General features: G+C 33.0%; 1 protein-coding gene across 1 annotated transcript; it reads right to left on the bottom strand.

Moving 5' to 3' along the window:
• Positions 1–16,838: 16,838 nt before the first annotated feature.
• Positions 16,839–17,549, bottom strand: LOC145820032 (uncharacterized). The gene is made up of 2 exons (XM_082914347.1): positions 17,224–17,549; positions 16,839–17,118 (listed from the first exon to the last, which is right to left on the bottom strand). The coding sequence occupies exons 1-2, from the start codon at positions 17,547–17,549 to the stop codon at positions 16,839–16,841; spliced, it is 606 nt and encodes a 201-aa protein (XP_082770473.1).
• Positions 17,550–17,932: the final 383 nt, after the last annotated feature.

The raw sequence follows: 17,932 nt of genomic DNA, 5'->3' as shown, positions 1-17,932 counted from the left end.
ATAATTTTGTAGTTGTGTTATTTTGGCCTCAAGCAATATATTAATCACACTTTTGATAACTTAATGCCAAATTAAATTACATCTTTAGTACGTATAGTCAAGTAATTAGATATATCATTCATATATTTATTTATTTATATTATTATTATTAATGATCCATAATTATAAATTAAATTACATTTTAACACATACAATTATAAAATTAAATATTCTTTTTCACGTATTAATTTACTATTTTATATTAATTTAGCTTAACGTATTCAAAAGTAGACCGTCGTATAATTTTCGTAAAAGATATTATTCGGGTTATTACACCAACTGTCACCTAAAACAGAAATAAAACTCTAGTCGGTGGTGCCGAAATTAGAACTCTGACAAGCAAGTTAACTTCTATGTTTTGGGTTTCTTAAGGTACAAGTTTTTTTTTTCACATACAAGCTTCTTCAGGCTCTCTCTTCCTTTTATAGAGTCATTCTCCTTAATATTTTCTCTATGCAGCTTAGCCTTTCATCATCATTCTGTCAGAGCACATCTCCCTACTATACATTTTAGAAAGGGAAAGTCTAGCCCCACCTACTGAGACCATGCCAACTTACCTGATATACTTGGTTTTAAAGTATGACATAAGTACCCTTAACTCGGCATTATCCTCATTTTGTCTTTCATGTCTATTCGACAATGACTTTCAGTCCAGTGGGCTTTGGCCTCATTCGGCCTATCTTGAATGGGTTTGAATGTACTCTGTTTGCCGTTTTAGGTATACCTATTTTCGACTCCCACAATTGATATTATATATATATATATACCTGTATTTTTTTTTATTTCATGTCAAATAGGAACCAAATTCCGGGAAAAAAAATCATCATAATTAACAACTCTTTACTACAAGTTCATGATCATAGAAATTAAAACCTTAAAAAAAAAAAAAGAAAAAGAAAAAAAAAAAAAAGAAGATCAATTACACTGACCTTCTTTGAGACTTAGAAAAAATACAGTAAATTCTATATTTTTGACATAATTACACACCTCCATACCGAAACTAATAAAGATTGTGCGAAAACATAAAAATAAACAACAGAAAGCATTCATTTTCTTGTAAAGAGATACAAAATATTATTTCTCATTTACATAAACTAAGAAATTATTAATGAAAAGAGGATAAGTATTATATAAATTAAAATATCAAGTGAATTTGATGTAATTATGTTAAAATTATAGAAATTACTTTTTTTTTTTTAAATCTCAAGGGAAATCATTATAATTTATCCTTAAAAGAATGGGAAATTTTGTTTAAAATCTCTGATATTAAGAGTTTATAAGATAAAAGACATACAATATTTTTATAGTAGTTAAGATTCCTTAACATTTCTATAGAGAAAATTCAACTTAGAGAAATTTTGTCCGACTCAAAGAAATTTTAATTTTCATAGAAAAATTTCTCTGAGTCAGAGCCGAAATTTCTCTAAGTCGTGCAAAATTTTTGTGTGTCGAATTTTTTCTGTAAAAATATTGAGGAACCTTAGCTAATAAAAAAATATCTTAAACCTCTTCTACAACACAAAATTAGATAGAAATGTTTCACTAATTTTTTCCAAACGAAATGCAAATCAAGTGGATTCTCCAACCTCTAAAATGATTAAGACATAATAATCAAAAAATCAAAAAACAAAAATAAAATAAAATAAAATAAAGAATAAGAGATATAAATAACACATATAAATAACACTAGATCTTTATGACATATGCAGCGCTGAGCTTTCACCAGATTCCCGAGTAGTTTTTGAAATGGGCAAAGCATGAAAATAGTAGTTTTTGGAGTTTGAAACTCCACTTTCCTTACATGTGGTTTTCTCATTTACAGGAAGTTAAAATCAGCAGAGCAAACCATCTAGTAAAGATTCTGGCATAGCTGACGAGCTTGCTGACGTTTGCAATGTCAGAGAGAAGAGAGAGAGAGAGAGACGGAATCAGGCAGTGAGATAAATACTGTACATAAATCACTCGATCGAAAATTTTAAGTTACTTCTTATTTTGCATTCGTAGCGTGTAATTCTAGGACACGGGGTCACAGCTGTTTGCTCCTATGCTTAAAATCGGACATTTTTATTATAGATGGTTTGAAATGATTTAAATAAGTGTATTTTTTGATTTTTTATAAAATATAGATTGTGTTTGAAGTGATATGGTAGAGAGGTGATGTGATTTAAATAAGGTAATATAATTTAAATACGATAGTGACTTTTTTGACTTTTTAAGATTATGACAAATAAAGTCTCTCTATATAAATATTTTTTCACATCTTATTCTTTTTTCTTTTTTTTTTATCAGTAAAGAAAAATTTCATTTAACAGTATGAAATTAAAAGTACAGGAAGATGACATGCATCGAGAGAGGTTCGGAAGAATAAAAATATCCCTACTACTGCTACTCGCATTCATACAACCAACCTCTAAGCCTCTCGATATTTTTTTTTTAATAAAATTAACCAGAACTTAACTAGAAAATTAAAATACATGAATCTCGACAAAATCAACCCACCAAAACATCCGAACCAAACTATAATAACTAAACCAACTCCCAAAGCAACCCGAACTAAAAACTCATCTACTCAGCAACCCAAAATTAATTTTAAACACCTACAGCACTCCCAAAGCTGCTGCACACCACGCCTAATCTTATTCTTATAATTTGCATACGGTTAAATTTTTATTTTATTTCATGTAATCTCATTTAACTAATTAAAAAATATGTAAAATAAAATTTTAGCCTCAATATGATATTTTTGATTTGTAATTTTTGTAGGGAAAATTTTTTTCCAAAGCTTGAGTCTTATAACAAAATAAATAATAAGCTTTCAACTTTATCAATTTAAATTCTATTTTTTTTTTAATCTAAATTATTTGCCTATTTCGATTAAGTGAAATCAATGAATTTTTTTTTTTTTTAGTCATTAAGCTCAATAAAAAACGATATTTTAGACATTTTATGTATACTTATATTGAGTTTAATAACTAAAATACTCTTTTCTTTTGATTTTATTAACATAAAAAGTAAATGGTTTAGATTGAAAATAAATTAAAAGATTAAAGTTTAAATTGAAAAAATTGAAAACTTCAGATTTATTCTGTTGAAAAGCCCAAACCCTGAGGTTTTTTTTTTTATTATTATTGAAAATGTCCCATTTTTTTATTTTTTATTTTGGAGGCAATTCACCAAATCAGAATAAAAAGGGTACACGAACACCCCTTACATTTCATTACACCCTTACTTAGAGTTTAAATTGATAAAATTAAAAGTTTATGATTTATTATAAGAGTCAAACTTGATATTTTTTTATATATAATTTTTCCTTAAAAAAAATTACAAATCAAAAATATCATATTGGGCCTAAAATTTTATTTTACATATTTTTTTATTCATTTAAATGAGATTACATAAAATAAAATAAAATTTTGACCATATCATAACATTTGTGAATTAAAATAACCTTAAATTAATATGAGTGATAATTTAATTTAATTAATTTATATGTATGCATATATATAAACATAGAATTATATTATATTAACTTTTTTTTTAAATTAGTTTAACCCCAAAATAATAAACACAAAGATTACACCTTATTTTCAACACAACTATAACATGCAAACTGTGAAAATAGAATGTGGAAATAAATTAGTCAAACTATGCCGTTTTAAGCACCACAAACGCAGCAGGGGTTCATAGCAGTGATCTCATGTCCGTAATTCTAACTCTACCAATTTAAAATCATTATTAAGAAATATTTTGAAAAAAATTAAAACTTGTGATGGTGTATTTGAACTCGACTATCTCTGTACAAGTATGCTATGAAAATAGAAAATTTTTTGACAATAAAATAAAGAATAGGTCTCATCTGTACACTTAAATTACTCATCTCTATGTCTTCTAGTTTGTAATTTTTCTAATTATAATAAAACCAGAATAACTATGAACATAATCTTGATTTTAGTGTTAGGTAATCTCTAATACTTGAGAGGTGTTTGAATCATAAATTTCGACAGAGATTTAGAAGAAAAAAAATTAAATTAAATATGAATGAAATATAATTACATTTTACTCATATTTCATATGTATTTTTTCTATCTCTTTTTAATTTCTTACAAAAATTTGTGATTGTATAATTGGTTTAATCTTCCCAACGAGGTCTTTTCATCTTCTAAACTGACAAGATGATTTTTTGATCTTTCAAATCAGCTTCTGTGTCTGTGTAAATGTAAGTTGTATAATAATGATAATAATAATAATATATTTCTGTGCTGTTTACCGAGCTCTGAAATTCTGACGCAACCGTGCAAAAAAGTAAAGTGAACGAATGGGACGATACACAACACAATACAATAAACACTGTTTCAATGAAGACTTACTGCTCTTGCAATGAAAGTTGACAATGGTATGTATGTAGAGAGAAACACCAACTGTCCTTCTTACCCTCCCTAAAATATGCAACATTTTACATGAAATTGATGCAAACTCTGAGTGATGAAGATACCATTACAAGAAATATTGAAAACAATAAAAATGCACCATCACTCAAAAAATATATATATATATATATATTTGAATATCAGAAATAAATAAATAAATATATATATATATATATATGATAGTTCATAAAAAATTACAGAATGAAATTAATCAATATAATACAAGGTCAAACACAAACCCGCACCTTCTATATTGTTGTTTCGTTAATACTACACGGGTTGACAATAAAAGAAAAATGAAGTTTCTTAAAGTGTCAAAGGCCTAGGGCTTGCTTGGTTTGTGTTTTTCAAAAAATTTTGGGAAAAATTTTCTACAAATAAGTTTTCAAAAATAATCAAACTAAACAAATTTTTTCAAAAAAAAATTCCAAAACTTATTTGGTTTACAAATTTTTCAAACAAATCTCTCTCTCATACACATCAAATCAATCACTTTTTCTAAAACTCTCTCTCAAAATAATTTTTCAAAACATCTTTTGAAAAAAAAATCAAACCAAACAAATTTTCATACTTTTTAGCTCAAAACATGTTTCTCAAATACAAACCAAACAAGGCCTAGGTTTTTTTTTTTTTTTTTTTTTTTTGGTGTGTGTAATCAACTCGTTAAAAGTTTAGACATTTTTTGAAGTTGGTTAATTTTTAAGCTTGCCTTAATAAGCTTATATGCTCTTTAGGTATAGGGTTATATGAAAAATGAAATTACTCAAACTCAGCTCAATTGAAATTTATTCGGTATCAATCTAAATTTTAACAAATCAAATTTAAATATATTTTAAAACTCATTAAAATTTTCAAATCAAACTTCAACGACTAAATTCTTATTAATGGGCAAGGAAGTCTGAGAATTTAATTGAGGTGGCCATTTCTGATTAAATTAAAGGTAATCTAGTTGGTTGTATTATTCAACAGACTGCTGATTATACACTAGAGTATGAAATTTCTTTCAACCACAATAAATTCTGGTGCATATAATTAAAATGAAACAAACAGAGAGGCTTGACCCTCAAGTTAAAACAGATATATTCTCTAGAAAAAAAAAAAAAAAAAAAAAACAATAAAATATACCTTACTATAATATCTACAAGAGATAGATTGCATTTGCATCTAATAGGAAATGAATGAAAAGATGTCTAAAAGATTATATAGAAAGATACCTCTTTCAATAAAGAAACAGCTTCACAGTAAAATAGAATCAATGCCACAGAATATTTATCCACTCCACTCTTACCTACAAAATTCCATAGCTCACCTCTTCTTGTCCTCCACTTTGTACCACCACCATACTTACAGTTTAATATACCTTATATATATATATATATATATACACATATATATTATATACTTATTTAAATGCATAGAAACATTAGTAAAGCTATATAGATATTACAGATATTTAAATGCATAGAAACATTAGTAAAGCTATATAGTTATTACAGATCTGCCAAACCACCCACCCCATTAACAACTAGAAATATGAACTAAAAAATGTGAATCTAAATGAAGAATTAAAAGGGTTTAATTACTTTTATTTGAAATTTAGTTTGTCACTTACTTTTCTGGGTTTTTTTTTATTATTATTATTTCAAGAGAGAAACCCTAGCAAGAAAGTGAGGAGGGAGGGATAAAAGAACATGAAAGATTGAGTTCTAAAACTAAGAAACAGGAACAGACAGATCAGAAACTTGATGTTGAGGTCAAAATTATTAGTTCAATGATGAATCAGAAAAGGGTTTAGAGAAACTGACAACAAAACAAAAGCCAATGATAACCAGAGTTGAAAATCATGAGATGAAATAAATAAATAAATAAAAAGGGGGGGTAATGATGGAAACCATTTGTCTACTCTGTCAGAAGAACAATGAGAAGGAAAAAAAAAGAGTCAAAAATCTTCATCATTACCCCAATCTGCTTCTGCTAGTAACTAATTAACAACCTTGATTTACATGAAAATTTAACAAAAACCCATGAACAGAAACAACAAAAATTAGAGCAAAAGATTGACAAAATTAAAGATAATTCACAACCGACCTGTAGATTAAGCTATTGATCGAATCAGCATAGATCGGGGGCCTAAATGGAAGCTTTGATTGAGGGGAATGAAGCCTGGTCCGAGGATATTAGCTAGATGATCATATGCATATGAAATGAAACTGAATTTGGATGATCATCAAGTTGGTGATCTCGAGCCAAACAACATTCCCCTCAAAGCAGAAACTTCCTATCTTCTTCACTCTCTCTCTATCTTTCTGATGAATATCATCATCCATGGCCACCAAGAGAATTGCCTTCCATTATGCAGGAGAAATAGATGAGATGAGAGCCAAAAACGAAATGGGTATTGGGCTATGATGAACAATACGATGAATACAATGATTTGGTTTTGTGAGTGTGTGTAGAGAGAGAGAGGGAGAGCGAGCAAGCAGAAGGTGGCCTACAGCAACAGCTGGGTACCAGAAATGACCACGAGGGGATGGACCCCAATGAGTGTCTCTCTCTCTCTCTCACTCATAATTATACGAAACGCAACAAGCTTGTACCCTTGTATTTTGGAACATCATCATCACGAGTATCTTTTCCAATTCTGGGCATAGGATGTTAAAAAAAAAAAAAAAAAAAAAAATTAAATTCGATAGAACTAATAAATAGATCTAATTTCATTAAAATCGTAGTTTTGTTTGATTTTATTAGTTTCAATTCTAATTATGGCTCCGAAAGTGATGATGAAATCATTCAAATCAATCTGATTCTTAACTTAAAATTTTGATTACAATTTCAAACCGAATCAGACCGTAACATATTTATTTATTATTTTTTATATTTTTATATATAAGAATTAAAATATAAAAAATCTCTTATAAGATTTGAACACTAACATTTATTGTGAAATTGATAAAGTCTAACTAATATAACCAAATTAATAATTTATACTAGCATAAAATATATATCATATTTATTGTTATATAAAATTTCTAAAATGGTAAAATCGAATTGAACCAAACCGGTTTTTATAGTTCGGTTATGATCCAGATCCACAGTTTATTGCTATGTATACTCTCAAAACGTGTGTAAATATGCACTTTTATTATATATTTTTATGATATATCTTACATTTCTTTTTGAAAATATTATATATATATATTTTTTAGGATTAGTACAATTTATGATTCAAAAATAAAGTTATGTATTTTGTGGTAGTGTTACGATAATGTTACACAATTTTTAGTTAAAAAATATTTGAATAAACAAATATGTAACATTACGAACCAAATGCGTAACATTATCACAAAATTCGTAATTTCATTTTTAAATTACAAATTATCATAACTCTACGAAAAAACTTAAGTAACATTCACCAATTGGAGGAATAGAGTTAAAATCGAGGATTTTTTTACAACATATCGGTGTCCTTAATAGTAATGCATCTATCTTATGTGCCTTTTGCAAAAATGAAAAGGAATCTGCTTCTCACGTTCTATTACATTGTCCATTTTCTTGGCAAGTTTGGTCTAACCTAATGCTATGGTGGGGCTGTGTTTGGGTGGTGCCGAGGACAATTAATTGTCTATTTCATTGGTGGATAGGTTGGGATTATAAGAAATTGGTTAGGAGATTGTGGAGAGCCTTACCATCTATTGCTCTATGGTCCATTTGGAAGTTAAGAAATGATTATATGTTTAATGGAGCGCAACCATGTGCGTCTGAGTTATGTGAAACAATTAAGTTCAGATTTGCTATGTGGGTTAAAGCATCTTCTAAGGGATTCATGTACTCTACCATGGAATTAATTAATAATCTAGATCAGATTAAGCAATGCAGCTGAGGTGGATCCAGTTTGGAATTTTGCTGTGTGTATTCAGTTTTGGATGTAGGTTTCTGGTCTGTGTTGTTGGTTTTGCTGATGTCTGAGATTGCTATGGTCTGGGCAGTTAATTTGAGGTGCTCTTAGTCTTCAGAGGTTGGGTTGAGAGGCTAGCAATGCGATATGTTGCTGGCATCTGGTCTGCAATTATGGTGCTCTATTTGCTAAGGTTTATGCTGCTGATATGTTGGATGTCTGTTGTGTTCTGCAGATGGTGGAGTGGTTTGGCCTACAATTGGTATGTTGCTTTGTTGTGGCTGTAAGGTCTGAGGCTAGGGAGTGGTAATGCTAATGCCCCTTCTGTGCAGACCCATTGAGTAAGGCAGACCAGCAAAATAAAGCTTAATATATAGCAATCCACAGCAACCACCGTAAGCCATTCATACACCAGAAAATAGCAGCCATCTACCTGCAGATTGGTGGTGGGTGCATTAAACATGTTGTGTTGTGGTAATTTTACCAGTCCACCATGCTGCTACAGAGTGGATGAAATTTAATTGCCATGATAGGTTCAGTGGGATGATAAGAGTTATGCTGTTATGTTCAAATTTCAGTTGCCAAGTTCAAATTTTGTTTTGTGGCTGCTATGCTGTTGTGGCTGCTAAACCAGTCCACCACTAGTTTCAATCTCTGATATGATGTGGCTCTAGTGGTTGTTTTTTGGCTGCATTGAAGGACTGCTTGGTTGCTATTGTTTGTTTACTTTTCCAAGGTCACTAGCCAGGTTTGTTTCTGGTTTTGAGCTAGGTTCAGTTCTGTTGCTGATATGAGGTTGGTCTGTTATTGGACTGTTGGATTTCTTTGTTGTTCTCTTCTTTGTTTCTTTTCTTCTTGGGTTTGGTTCTCACCAAACTCCTAGGGTGAGCTAGCTTGCTGCTCTTCCCCTCCTTTTTTGATGTAATCTCTGCTTTTGTATGGTTTTTGCATCAATGAAGGTTCTCTTTTGCTGATCCAAAAAAAAAAAAAAAATACGCCACAAAAATACATAACAATTGCATATGGTACACACGTTTTAAAAAAGTTTACCATACAATTTGTATGTTCTCTTTATCTCTCAATCTCACACATACATCCATACATATATATATATATATATATATTCATTCTACAATTAATTACATTTTTAGTCCCAAAGTACGATTATTGTGAAATATTCAAATTGTGTTAATTTCAAAATTGGAATTAAGTCGAAACACTTTTATATGTTAAGAACTATATTTATACAATTTAAACATTCAAAAAGAAAATGACACAAGACTTACACTTTGGAGACCGAAAATTTAATTAACTATTTTTTAAGTAAATATTACTACTTTCATCCCAAATTTTTTTGTGTAGAACAGAAATCAAAAACTTAAAAATAATATATTTTTGCGTCAAAATTTTTAAATTTTTTTTTATAAATTAAAAAGTACTTAAAGAGATCTTCTTTTTTTTTTTTTTTTTTTTGATCGGCTAAACAAAATCTATATTGATGAAACAAACAAAGCATGAAATATTACATCAATAGAGAGGAGCTTAGAGCTAAGAAGAAGCTCCAAGCGCCCAATTGGTGAGGTACCAACAAAAGAAAGCAGAAGAATAAATGAAAGCATCAAACAAAGTAACTAGAAGTAGACAGACTAATAGAACAGCAACACTGCAGAAATAGTAAACCTCCACCATTGCAACAGATCAGTAGCCTTCCCAAACCTCCAAAAACAGAACAACAATACTGCAGAGGCACCCACAGACCAAAACAAAACAGCAGACAGGGCTTGTTCTTTGGCCCAACTGAACTGCCAGTAGAACCAACACCCAACATCACAAAACAGAACTGTTCGGAGGCACCCACAGACCAAAACATAGCAGCAGGCAGGGCATGTGTTTTGACCAAAATAAAGCTGCCAGTACACAGATAGATCAAACTAGCTCCCAACACAGAACTGCCAGTACACGGATAGAACAAACCAGCAGACATGAACAAGACACTGCAGAAATAGTAGGCAAAGGCAGATAGAACACAGCAGACAGAACAAACCAGAACAGAACAGAATAAGCACACATGAACAAAACAGAATCCAGCAGACATTAACAGAACACCATTGCAACAGACAACATCAACCCAGATAGCTCTAAACAGAATCCAGAGCACTAAACTCCACCCCTGATCTGTCTCCAATTGTAGACAAGATCATCAACTGAGTATGGGAATTCCTTAATGGAAGCTTTGAGCCAAATGGTAGATCTGAATTTTATAAGGTCTAGCAGTCCTGAAGAGGAGGGTTGTGCATTAGAAAATACACAATCATTTCTGAGTTTCCAAATAGACCATAGTACAATTAAGGGGGTTGCTCTCCAAATTAGTCTGTCAAAATTATAGAATTTCCAACTCATCCACCAATGAAACAGACCATCTACAGACTTAGGAATACACTAATGTAGGCCCCATTCCTCAATAACTATTGACCAGATTGACCAAGAGAAAGAGCAATGCAGCAGTACATGGAAAGCAGTTTCTACCTCAGAGTTGCAAAAGTGGCAGAGGGGTGGAGCATTACTGTCAAGAGAACCAATCTTGAGCAGAAAGTCAAAACATTTGATTCTAGATTTCCAGGCTAGCCAGGTAAAAAAAGATACTCTAGGGGGAAATAATGAGTTCCAAACAAATTTGGTAACCTTAAGGTGAGGGCCAAAGAGAGATGAGTGGTGAGAATAAACAGCAGAAACAGAGAAGTTATGACCAGAATCAGTGCACCAGAGTAAGCAGTCTTCACAATCCAAACACAGAGATGGAGCAGAGGATAAGAGAGCATTCAATCTCAACTCTTCAGCCAATTCCCATGAATAAAGCTCTCTTCTATGGGGGAGATTCCAAACAAATGGACCCGACCTCCTTATGAAATAATGATTAAGGGAACCTTCCTTATTAATTGACAAATTAAAAAGGAGAGGAAAAGAAGATTTCAAACAAAGGCCACCACACCATCTATCAAACCAAAATCTGATTCTAATACCATTCCCAACCTTGAAGCCACATTTGCCCACAAAGAAATTGAAGATAGGCCTACTGAGAGCCCCAAGAGAGAGAATGTCCCTCCAGACTCTAGAATGCTTGAATGAGGGACTCAAAGGAGGAAGCCAACAAGAGTTGTTAATTTTATATTTGCTGCACACAATTGACCTCCAGAGAGCATTGGTTTGGTTTCCAAATTTCCACCACCATTTGAGAAGGAGACAAACATTAACATCTCTGACCCTTCTAATGCCTAGTCCCCCTTGATCAATTCTCTTTGTAACCTCCTCCCATTTCACTAAATGAACTTTCCTTTTAAGATCACTACTACCCCATAAGAAAGGAGCCTCTATCCTTTCTATTTCCTTAGCCACTCCTTCAGGCATTTTAAACATGGAAAGAAAATAAATAGGTAAACTAGATAGAGTAGACTAGATTAAAGTTAATCTACCAGCAAAGGACAACAGTTTTCTTTTCCAACCTGACAGTCTAGCCTTGATTTTTTCAATTACAGGCTTCCAAGTAGATTTCCTTCCCGGATTTGCTCCTAGAGGCAGCCCCAGAAATTTTAATGGAAGACTCTGCACTTTGCAATTGAGAAGGGAAGCAAAAGTGTTTAAACAGCCTTCATCTATGCCAACACCACACACAACACTCTTATGGTAGTTAATTTTGAGACCGGATAGTACTTCAAAGCATCTGAGAACCCTTTTAATGGATACCAATTGATCACTATCGGCTTCACAAAAAAGGATTGAATCATCGGCAAATTGCAAATGTGAGATTAGAACATGGTTAGATCCAACAACTACCCCTTTTAGAATACCAAGATTGAGTGCTCTGACTAGAAGAATGTTAAGACCTTCCGCCACAATGTTGAATAGAAAAGGAGAGAGCGGGTCACCCTGTCTAAGGCCCCTATGGGGTGAAAATTCCTCAAGTTGTGAGCCATTCACTAGAATGGAGATTCTAGCTGTAGAGACACATGTCTTCATCCAAGTGATCCATTTATCCCCTAAACCAAAACTGGCCATCAAAGAAAATAAGAATTCCCAATTGACAGAGTCAAAAGCTTTCTCGAAATCTAATTTGAGAATCAACCCTTTTTTTTTTGCCTTCTTCCAACCATCCACTACTTCATTAGCGATAAACACCCTATCCAGAATATTTCTCCCTCCCAAGAATGCTGTCTGTGTTTCACCAATGATTGAGGGGAGCACTGACTTTAATATGAATGCTAGGACCTTGGCTAAGATTTTGTAAATAGATCCCACCAGACTAATAGGTCTGTAATCAGATAGACCAATAGGGTTGTCCACCTTGGGAATAAGGGTGATAAATGAGCTATTGATGCCATATGCAAGCCTGCTATTAGCATGAAACTCTTTGAAAAATTGCATTATGTCCAGCTTCATAACCTTTCAGAATTTCTGATAACACAGTAGGTTGAACCCATCAGGGCCTGGAGCTTTGTTATTGTCACAGTCTTTGATTGCTGCAAGTACCTCAGCTGCACTGAACTCAGCTACCAGATGTTGGGAGACATATTCCGGGTCAATGGTGTTAAATACCCCTGACAAGGAAGGCCTCTTAACCCATGATTCAGAGAATTGGGCCTTAAAGTGAAGGAGAACTTGTTGCCTAACTCCAGTAGGATCCTCAATGGACACTCGATTTACAAAAATAGAGTTGATGAGATTTCTATTCTGCCGAGAACTTACTACCACGTGAAAAAACCTACTGTCTTTTAATTGATAATAATAATAATAATAATAATAATAATAATAATAATAATAATAATAATAATAATAATAATAATAAAATTGACATGAGAATATACATTATTTTAACTTCTCGTTTTTCATTCCAACAAATAATTTAGAATGAAAGGAGTAAACTAATTTATTTAGTTTCATCAGTCATAGTCTTGGAGTATAGGTTGTCTACATATCAATTACATGACGAAATTTTTTATAACAGAGAGCTGATAACTTATCTTTGTTAGGTAATTAAAAAATAAATAATGACTCACTTAGTATATGTTATACTTTCTTATAAATTAGAAATATTATATAAATAATATCATATGATATTTTAAAATGTCTAATACTTTTTCATGACGTGAGAACATGATGAAATTAATTATTCAAAAGTCCTATTCGTAAAATTGGTGCTCCATTAAATTTTACTTCATTATTTTTAATCAATATGGTCCCATATTGAAAATATTTATATTTATAGGACTGTTTGGCCCTTATTAAAAGCCAAAGAATTGAAAAGCTTCAATTCAATAAGTGCTAATAAAAAAATTAGTAGGTGTTCTAAGTGTATTACATGACAAATTATTCACCAATCACTAAGCATTATGTTCCATGTCCCAACACAAATTTGTGAGCCTCATTCTTTTCACCAATTACAAATCTTCTAGTAACCACTTGACCATAACCCAAAAGCACTAGATAATTTCTTCTAGTTCAAATGGGTACTGCTCATGTGGCATTTACTTTTATTTTGTTATTTCAAAACTTAAAAATTTCATAACTTTTATTATACACATTTATTTCTAATAAAATTATATTTTTGGAGTCCACACAATAAGATCCATCAAACAATGCCAATATTGAATGCAAAATTTTATAAAAATAAAATGTTATTATATTTTTTTTTATCAGTAAAAAAGAAATTTTATTAATGAATAATGAAAGACATCATACATTAATAAAAGAGATGGATGCACAAGCATCATAGCAAAGAAATATGATCCCAACTAGGTTGGTACCATAAAACAAGCCCAATCATTTGTAGTATCGCATCAAGTTCGTGAGCAACCAACCAAAACAAAAACAAACAACCACTAACAGCATTATCCATGCTATAGCATCCCTTTTGTGACACTAGCAGCATTATGGAACAACCCGTATATGATACTTTAGAAAACCTCAAGCCAAAGACATCTTTACAGCAGCCAATAAACCCCTGAGCCACTCCTTAAACTGATGAGGATACAACACTAAATGAAAACAGGGCACAAGCAAAACCAATCATGAAGTGAGAAAGCACAACCATGTCAATCAACTACAGATCCAGCCAAGCACTTCCTGACTTTTCTCAAAACACACCCTCAACTTGGTAAGGAACCAACAAGCACAAGAAAACAAGCTTGCACTGAGAAAACAAAACCAGTTCCAAGTTAGCCCAATCAATCTTCACTGTAGTGCATATCTTACCTGTTCCAAATTGGCTACCACATCATACACGGAGTACTGAAACTCACTAGACGTAGATATAATCCGCGAGGCAACTCGAGTTTTAATCAGTTCACAAACCTCCTCTAACAAAGGTTGTTTCCCATTAAAAATACACTTATTTCGCAACTTCCACAAAGACCATAAGACTGCCAAAGGAATTGCTTCCCAGATTTTATGTTCAACCTTCCTCCATTTGTACACTCTCCACCAGTCCAATTCCCCTTTCGTCTTTTTAGGGTTCACCCAAATCAACCCCCACTAATTCAGCAAATGTGTCCATATCCTAAAAGGGCACTGCAACAGAACATGACACCCTGTTTCTAACTCACAGCTGGAGAACACACAATTTGTTCTAGCCTCAATACTAAGACACCCCACTCTTTGGAGGAAAGCTCTAGATTTGATTCTACCCTTCCAAGCGAGCCAACCAAAAAACTGAACTTTTGGTGGAGAGATGTTATTCCAAATCAGCCTTGATGTCCCCAAACCCTGCCCCACACTACTCTTACTATAAATTGAATTAACCGTGAACATACCTGAATGTGATGCCTTCCAAGCCAAAGGATCAGCTCTTTCTAATAAAGATGGATCATGTAAAAGCAGAAAAGACTGTAACCTAGCCACATCCTCTTCCTCCCAAGCTCCTAGTCCTCTTCAGAAGCGCAGATTCCATTCAATTGAGCTATTTCTTCTATCCATCAACTGTTGAAGAGTGACCTCTTTTTCTACTGATAGCACAAATAATCTAGGAAATTCCTCCTTCAAGCATTGTTCATAGCCCAAATATCTTCCCAAAATCTAACTTGCATTCCATTCCCTACTTTCATGACAGAATTCTCCATGAAGAAACAAAAAAGTGTAGGATTGCTATGTTCTAATCTGAGAATATCACTCCAGACTCTTAAGCACTGGGCACTACTAGCAGTAAATGGTCTTCACTCTCTCCCCCCCAAGCTGCCATATTTAGAAATCAGAATATCTTTCCACAACACATGATCCTCCCCACTATATCTCCACCACCATTTAGCTAGTAAACATTCATTGATGACCTTCAAACTCTTAATCCCCAAACCTCCAAAATTCTTTTCTCTGGTAACCTCCTCTCATTTTACCAAATGGAATTTCTTTTTAATTTCAGAACCTCCTCACAAAAGGCTGGCATGAATTTTGTCCAGCAACTTTGCTACACTTGCAGGCAACCTAAACAAAGAAATGTAAAACACTGGTAAAGAAGAAAGCACTACTTTGATCAGTGTTAATCTACCTCCGAATGAGAGAAATTTCCTCTTCCAAGAAGCCAGCTTAGACTTGAATTTATTAATCACAGGCAACCATATACTCCTTCTCTTTGGGCTAGCACCTAGTGGTAAGCCAAGATACATAAAGGGCAAATTCTGGCTCATACAATTCAATTTTTCTGCAAAACCATTTACAGCATCCCCCTGTACACGTATTCCACAGACTTTACTTTTGTGAAAATTAATCCTCGGTCCAGAAATCACTTCAAAACACCTTAAAATTCTCTTAACATTCAAGATTTCACTCTCTTTAGCCTCACAAAACACAATTGTATCATCTACGAATTGCAAATGGGTGACAGTAACCTCCCTCAAGCCAATCACAGCACCATTAATTAACCCTAGTGATTTAGCTCTTTGAAATAACAAATTCAAACCCTCAGCCACTATATTAAACAGAAAGGAAGACAATGGATCTCCTTGTCTGAGCCATTTTTCTAGGTAGAATTCAGTAGTGGGGGAGCCGTTAACAAGAACTGAAATTTTAACTGATTGTATACATGCCTTCATCCACCTGATCCACTTCTCCTTAAATCCAAAGCTTGACATCATAGCAAACAGATACTTCCAATTTACGGTATCATATGCTTTCTCAAAGTCCAATTTCAAGATGACTCCCTTCTTCTTTTTCCTTTTCCACCAATCCACTACTTCATTAGATACTAAAACCCCCATCTAAAATGTTCTTTCCACCAATGAAAGCTTACTAAGATTCTCCAACTGTTTTAGGCAATACCTTTTTAAGTCTAAAGGCTAAGACCTTAGATAGAATTTTATAAAGAGATCACCTAGGCTATCATTCTTAGGTATCAATGTTATGAAACAACTATTAATCCCTCTAGCTAAGCACCCATTATCATAGAACTCCTTAAAAAATTGCAGGATATCCTTCTTAACCACTTTCCAACACATCTAAAAGCAAGACATGTTGAAGCCATCAAGTCTTGGAGCCTTATTTCCATCACTCTCCCTAACAGCTCTCCAAATCTCCTTCTCTGAAAATGGTGCAACAAGCCCATTAGAACCATTATCTTGACCAATGGACCTGAAGAAATCTTGGAGTTTGGGTCTAGATTTCCATTCTTCTGAGAACCTTCTTCTAAAATGGTTCACTATCTCTTGCTTAACCTTCTGTGGATCCTCATAAAGAACCCCATCCACTTCAATTGAATTCAGCATATTTCGATTTTGCCTGCTTGTAGCTATGACATGAAAAAATCTCGTGTTTTTGTCTCCTTTTAAACTCCAATTTACTCTAGACTTCTGCCTCCATAACCATTCCTCTCTCCTTAATTACCATACTTCTTTTCTAACTTGTCTTCTTGTTTTAGCCTCGTTCCCCTCGAGAACTCTAGATTCAGCCACTAGATCAATGGCATATAGCTCATCCTCCGCTGCTTTTAATGAATAAGTACCATTTCCAAAAACCTCCACATTCCATTTTTTCAACACTGAACGTACAGCCTTCAATTTGTTCTTTATAACAAAACCTGCCCAACCAGAAATTGCAGGATCTTCCCAGGATCTCTTTATGACTTCCCCAAATTTCGGATGCAGAGTCCAAGCATTTATGAAACAAAATGGCCTTAGGCCCCAATCCCTCCCATCCTCTTCCAATAACATGGGACAATGATCCGATACACTTCTATCCAAACCCGATAACTTTAAGTTTAACCCTCCTATCTACTCCGTTGACATGAGTACTCTGTCTATTCTACTCTATATGTCCCCTTTATCAGAGTTACACCATGTGAACTGCCTACCCATCATGGGTAAATCAATGAGCTCCATATTTTCTATAAATAAATTAAACTTTTTCATCCCTCTATCCCTTCTAGAGCACCCCCTTCTTTCCCTAAGATATCTGATTTCATTAAAGTCACCAGCTAGACACCAGGGATTACAGAAGCTAGATTTTAAACCATGCAGCACATTCTAGAATCTATTTCTCTCAATAACATCATTTGGAGCATAAACATTAACAAAGACACAATTAAAACCAGGAA

The sequence above is a fragment of the Camellia sinensis genome, chromosome 1, assembly GCF_055761805.1.
Source record: "Camellia sinensis isolate YWXY chromosome 1, ASM5576180v1, whole genome shotgun sequence".
NCBI lineage: Eukaryota > Viridiplantae > Streptophyta > Magnoliopsida > Ericales > Theaceae > Camellia > Camellia sinensis.
The sequence above is the reverse complement of the archived record's forward strand: the minus strand, read 5'-3'. Positions and strand labels throughout refer to the sequence as shown.

Bases quoted from the DNA above. Each gene is read 5' to 3' on its own strand.
- LOC145820032 (XM_082914347.1), bottom strand. From the start codon at position 17,549: ATGTTATTGGAAGAGGATGGGAGGGATTGGGGCCTAAGGCCATTTTGT. The intron at 17,119-17,223 runs GTAATTAAGGAG...AGCTACAAGCAG, and splicing joins CAAGTTAGAAAAGAAGTATG to GCAAAATCGAAATATGCTGA.